General features: G+C 39.5%; 1 protein-coding gene across 1 annotated transcript; it reads left to right on the plus strand.

Moving 5' to 3' along the window:
- The first annotated feature begins 386 nt into the window (after positions 1-386).
- On the plus strand, positions 387-5687 carry LOC107192464 (U1 small nuclear ribonucleoprotein 70 kDa-like). Its single transcript, XM_015581725.1, is given in 9 exon segments — positions 387-669; positions 826-1008; positions 1279-1341; positions 1421-1502; positions 1785-1829; positions 1832-1858; positions 4129-4369; positions 4518-4870; positions 4952-5687. Coding segments are annotated over 9 exon segments (1302 nt in total). The 5' UTR covers positions 387-525; the 3' UTR covers positions 5116-5687.
- The last annotated feature ends 647 nt before the right edge of the window (positions 5688-6334 follow it).

A 6334-nucleotide genomic window follows, 5' to 3' on the forward strand; every position in this document is an offset into this window, starting at 1 on the left:
TAGGTATCGATACTTTTGTTTCGATTCCGAGTAAGTATCGATACCTTCATACAAAAATAGTAACGTGTAAATGTATCGATACCTTGGTGGTATCGATTTAACCCTATGTATAATAACTGAGGGCTCTCATTCCAACTAATGTCTCGATTCTCGAAGTGGTGTCGATAAGTATTTTAATTATTGGTTATTTTTCAAAATTGTATGGTATTAGAAAATAATTCTTCCATATGTGGTGTTTTAAAAAATCTAATGCTTGAAAAGCAACTCGTGAGAATTAAAAATAGATCGCAATTCCCTAGACACAAAGTTCCTCTCGAAGATGTCGCCACTGTTTCTTTTCGAGAGACTTTTGTGTCCAACGAAATTTTATCAATTGGTCACTTCGCTAAGGATTTTTGTAACCACAAATTGTTGGCAACACCGTCGCCATTTTGTATTGGTGTTTGGAACACGAAGATGCTGTTCGCCTCGATATTTTCCGTGAACTGAACATCCAAGCGTAGCATTTGCCCCGTACCTGGAAAAATGACGCAGTTCCTGCCGCCGAATTTGTTAGCCCTTTTTGCTCCGCGGGATCCTATACCGTATTTACCACCCGCCAGCAAGCTCCCGCACGAGAAGAAGAATGGAGGCTATATCGGCGTTGGAGCATTCCTTAAATATTTTGAGGTAATTGTAACGTATATGTAATCTGCTAGTTTTACTTCTCCCAAAACTTTCTGTTTTAATCAGTGTCCACAAGGATTTGGAGCAAAATGTTTGATGCTTTCGTTGAATGTAATGTTGCGCGTAATTGATCGAAGGAATAACGTTTATTCGATATAGAATCCCAAAGACACTCCACCACCGGTTCGCGTGGAGACCAGGGAGGAACGTCTTGAACGACGTAGAAGGGAACGAGCCGAGCAAGTGGCATATAAGCTAGAACAAGAGATAGCTGTTTGGGATCCTGCTGGCATTCCTAATGTAACTGCGGATCCTTTCAAGACGCTCTTTGTAGCTCGAATAGTATGTATTATTTTTAATTAAAAATGTTACTATACAATAAAACTGTAGTGCTATACTGTAGTAGTTGGAGTCAACTGATGTTTGCCGTGAGTTTAGATATTTTGGTCATATATTATAGAAACAATTTACATGAATCTAAGTGAACTCTTATCTAATGGTACATTGCTCTTGTCTTCTGATATCCTTTGAGCCTAATCTTTTAAGCTCCCGTTAGTAGTAGGAATGGTATTGTTACCTTGCTGCTTTAAAATAAGTATATTTTATTTTTAGAACTATGATACATCAGAATCCAAACTTAGGAGGGAATTTGAAGTCTATGGCCCAGTGAAAAAGGTAATGGGCTGATAATTACAGTGGAGTTTTCTTCTTTTCATTGTGTTGCCTATCGTGATGGGTTTTTTTAATTTTACAGATAGTGGTAATTCACAATACAATAAACGGCAAGCCTAGAGGATATGCTTTCATTGAGTATGAGCATGAAAGAGATATGCACTGTAAGTAAAAGCCGAGAAACATAATCCCTTCTTGAGAACCTCAGTGAGTCCATAGTCTGGAATTTCACCTTACTTAGCGTCACTTCCAGCTAGATATAGTGGGGCAGGGCTATAGTTAGGCTACCTATTTTCATTGGTACTAAACCAGACGGTATGGGGGGTCCCGCCATACATCCATGCAGGATTACCATTCTGTAAATGCATATATGGTAAACGAATCAACTGAAAAACGAAATATTGGCTGTCTTGATTAATGCAGTTTTTATCTTGTTCTTGGTACAGCGTGGTGGCCGCTGCCGGCAACTAGTGCCGTTCACTATTCCATGCAAAATCCCTGAACCTGCCTGATATGATAGGTTTGTATGTGTGGTAAGATCCAACATACAACAACGTTTGTTAGCGTCTATGCTTACCCTATTTATCTTGTCTGATTTTTGTTAAACTTGCGGTTCAAGTATACCCTTGCAGGGGCAGTTGATAGACAATGGCCACACTCTTAAAGTGTTGGGAGTCAGAAGAGTTTTTCCGATCGCACAATATTTGGGTTAATAAATTTCTGTTATTTTTAACAACACGGTTTTTGCAAAAGTTAGCATTCTACATTGAAATTGATTGATGGGCTTTTAGGAAAAAGGTTCAGGGACACGCTCTGCAAGCAGTTAGATTTTGTGCCTGTACATAAAGGTAGACTACAAACATCGTAATCAAGCTACATGTAGGAGATACTCGATTATCCTTGAGCAAAATTTAACCGCATCTTTCCGACAAAACTACATTAACAATTACGCATCGCTGGGTAATACAGCATATTATAAGCACGTCTTGGTTGTAGCACCTATACATTTTTTTAGCGATGGGAGAATAATAATCTGTTTGTAGGTTAAACTTCTGTCCATTTCACATACTCCTCGCGAAAACGTGTACCAAGCGAAATATTGGACACCATATGGAGTATAGAAGCAAAGAAAGAAAATGTTTTCTCGTTAGGTCTACTAGTACCAAAATGCATGTTTCGAACCAATCGATTATTGTTTCTCGAACATCTTATTTCGTTGCTGTTTTCGTTTTACTAAACTTTTACAATAGCTAGTTCTCATCTTACTCGGAGGATCATCCAGTCATTCAAGTCCTTGAACATATCAATTTCGATATAGAATACTAATTTATCCTAAGAATCTGATTATCGGATGTTTCACCTGGAATCGGTTAGTTCTTTGGATAGTGTGTGTAGACAAGCAAATGGAGCGTGACTTTTTGAAATTAAGTGTAAACGTTCGAAAAAGAGAACGGCACATTTTTTTCGCCGTGTAGTCGAACTTCCCCGTGTAAGATGAAATGGAAGAACGAGAAAAAGAAATCAAAGGAGAACTATTAGAAAAAGATAAATTCGGTTTAACGTTACGTTAAATATTAATGTATGAACTAGAGCACAATGTAAATGCAAAGTATAAAGCATACACGATACTTGCGCACACGGTTTGGTCGTAAGTAAAAAGAAACAAAGCGCACCAGGTAAATGAAAAGTAAACTTCTTCGGAGATTGAACGAACATATGAAGACTGGGCACCTTCCCAATGAATAGCATACGCGCTGGCCTACTCTATGCTCGCGAGTCTCTTACGAGTTCATTTCACGATTAAAAGTACCTCTAACGATTTGTGTTAACTTCCGTACGTAAGTAGCCGCGGTAGGTATTTTTGTATCTGCTATACTTTTTGAACTTTACAAACTTGTAGATTTAAGGTACCGAAAAATTCCGTACGTTTTATTGCTGATTCATGGGCCGCGTGTGTAACGTAGAGTTCGTGGTTTTATACGGTAAAATGATGTTGCACGGTACGCGATGTCGGCCCTGTTTCATCGGCGTAGGTACACGTGTATAGCGATGCTGATGTAACTCGTTGTACGCTTTGTACGCTTCGCTTAACACGAAGCCATGGTTTCGTTGGTCGTGTATGTTTTTCTAAATACGAAAATCATTTGGAACGGTGGTTCGATTTTGGGGATATTTATATCGTCATGGTACGTACTGTCGCATTTTACTTTATAAAATGACACGCGTTGCATCCGGTACGGACGTGATCAGAAATAACATGTGCCGATACCTTACGACCCTGATTATCTTCGCGAGAAACCCTGATGACCATCAGTTCCGGTGATACAATCGTCGCGCAACAAAAAACCCATTGAAAAAGTAAAGAATATCGGCCAATTAATATGTATACTATATATGTATATATACATATATATATATATATATATATTTAACTGCGAGTACGTCGGTCGCATGCGGTCTTTTCATTTTTGTTTTGTCGATCGAATTCACGGGACGTCCTTGTACCCGGTGTTCGTGAATCATTCATTTTGACACGTCTACTGAATTTTCAGTGAAAATAAAACGAAAGAGAAAAAAGAATCTGATTAATCGGTAAATCGATTCCCTTTCTACGAGGCACACTGCCTTATTCGCGACGTTTGCTTGAAAGTAAAAGAAGCGAAGTACTCTTCAGAAAGTCTTTTCTGCCACCTAAAATTTTTATCCCTGGGATAGTAGAAGTCCCATAGTGTATTCAAATAGAGTGTTTAGCAAGCCGATCAGTTGGTAATTCTCAATCGGTACTTTTAGCTGCTTATAAGCATGCGGATGGTAAGAAAATAGATGGTCGCAGAGTGTTGGTCGACGTGGAACGGGCTAGGACCGTGAAGGGATGGCTTCCGCGGAGACTCGGCGGTGGTCTTGGTGGAACGCGAAGGGGCGGGCCTGATGTGAATATTAAACACTCTGGCCGAGAAGATAATGAAAGAGAACGGGAGCGGTATCGATTGGAACGGGAGAGGGAGACTTCTGGACGCCTCGATAGAGATAGGTAAGTGTTCAATTTTCATTCTTGCACGATACAATGCTGGTTTCTTAATGCTTCTGTACCGTGCCCTGCCATCGATTCTTATTGAAAATTGGTGGACACATGGTGGTCTGTTCTTGATTTGAAAATATAATATTTCATATATCCACAGAGATCGCGATCGTTTGGACAGAGAACGTAGAAGATCGCGTGAGCGTAAAAGAAGGTCGAGAACTAGGTCGCGTGATCGAAAACGAAGACGAAGCCGTGAACGTTTACCGGATCCTGACATCGAAGAGATACAAAGAGACGAACGACCCCGCGATAGGAGAGACCGTGACCGTGACCGTGACCGCGACCGTGATCGTAAGAGGAGGCGTTCCAGGAGTAACGAACGCGATCGTGATAGGGATCGCAAGAGGGACAAACGCGATCGTGACCGTGAACGTAGAGATAGAAAAGATCGAGGCGATCGTCAGGATGAGGATACGAAAGAAATCCGTATTAAAGAAGAACCTTTGGACGGTACGTGGTTTCAGCTTACGTGTTTTCTAATCACAGCTTGGCGATACATGGTGCATTAATTGCTCTCATAAAAATTTTCAGATTATCCTGACTACAGTAATACCTTCCAATCGTCTGGATCTTACTTCACCGCTGTAAAATACGAAGACGACAATGAGCAAGAAGTGGAAGAAAAATACAGGATTCCAGAAGGTCGTCCAGATCCCCCTCCCTACAATAATTACGACTCCGTACAGGATTATTGATCTCGATAATACTTTCCGTAACATTCTTTTTCGTTACCACGCACGATGAATTTAATGCAATTATTAATAACGTACTGTATTTCCTATTGTTGTTAGTGAGTGTAGTACCGAATCGATCGTATCGAGTATCTAGTCGTTGTACTTCGCAGCGACCGGGTATTCATTAAGGATATTGCAAGGTAAGCAGGTCTGGACTACTGATTTCTATGCAGTTATTTCTACCCCGGTTGAATTCGAAACGGAATTTTGTATATTTATGATTGGCACGAAGGTGGTAACCCCCGGAAAAATCAATTTAGACGCTTTGAATATTATTAGAAATACATTTGCGAATAATTATTGAATTTCATCGTAGCAGTCTATGTGAAACCTCGCAATATGGAAAAGAAAGGTCCATACAAACAAGTTCGGCCACTTTATTTCCATTGGTACATTTCAATTTCAACAAACTCTGTATGTGTACATAAGTCCTATACAAACGTATTACACGAATTCTTCAATTCTCTCATGACTGCTGCATGTATATTTATATATACGAATAAAATAAACTACACAATTAATTTGTTAGCCAGCATGGTGTTTTTCATTCTCCTTATTTAAAGCATTGACGGTAAATATTTTTAGGCGAACGCGAGGATGAAAATGATTTATACGACTTGCCACAATGTTCGTTGCAACCTGGTAGTATTTACCTCATGCAATACACCAGTTAATGAAGTTACCGCAAATAGCTGTAATCTTTTCCACGTTTACAACGTAATAACGAGTTGGTAGAAGATTGAAGATAAATTGTTTGTGTTAATGTATGTACCTACGGTCGTGTGCCGGACGTTGCGGTATTGAGCGAGAGTTATTTTTTGTTATCGTCGCCGTAAATGGTCGGCTCAACGCGTATTAACTGGACCAAATCATTCCGGTCTCTTACCTGTGTACGCGGCGTCGGTAGCAGGCGTAAAAATAGTGAAAACTTAACCAAGAAAATCAATTCAGTGCATAACGATAGAATTACTGTACCCTGAATAAATTTCATAAGAATGAAATGGTCGTTATATGTTTATAGCAATTCTATAAAAATATATCTTAGTTGTTTGTTAATCGTTATGTAACTAGAAAATAGTTTTAAACTGGATGCCAGATACACAATTTCCTTTAAGTGTAATGCGATATTTCATTACGTTCCTGTTAAAAAGGAAAGAGTTTTGAAATTTGCCGCGCGACG

Source organism: Dufourea novaeangliae, unplaced genomic scaffold (genome assembly GCF_001272555.1).
Source record: "Dufourea novaeangliae isolate 0120121106 unplaced genomic scaffold, ASM127255v1 scaffold7, whole genome shotgun sequence".
In the NCBI taxonomy this organism is placed as follows: domain Eukaryota; kingdom Metazoa; phylum Arthropoda; class Insecta; order Hymenoptera; family Halictidae; genus Dufourea; species Dufourea novaeangliae.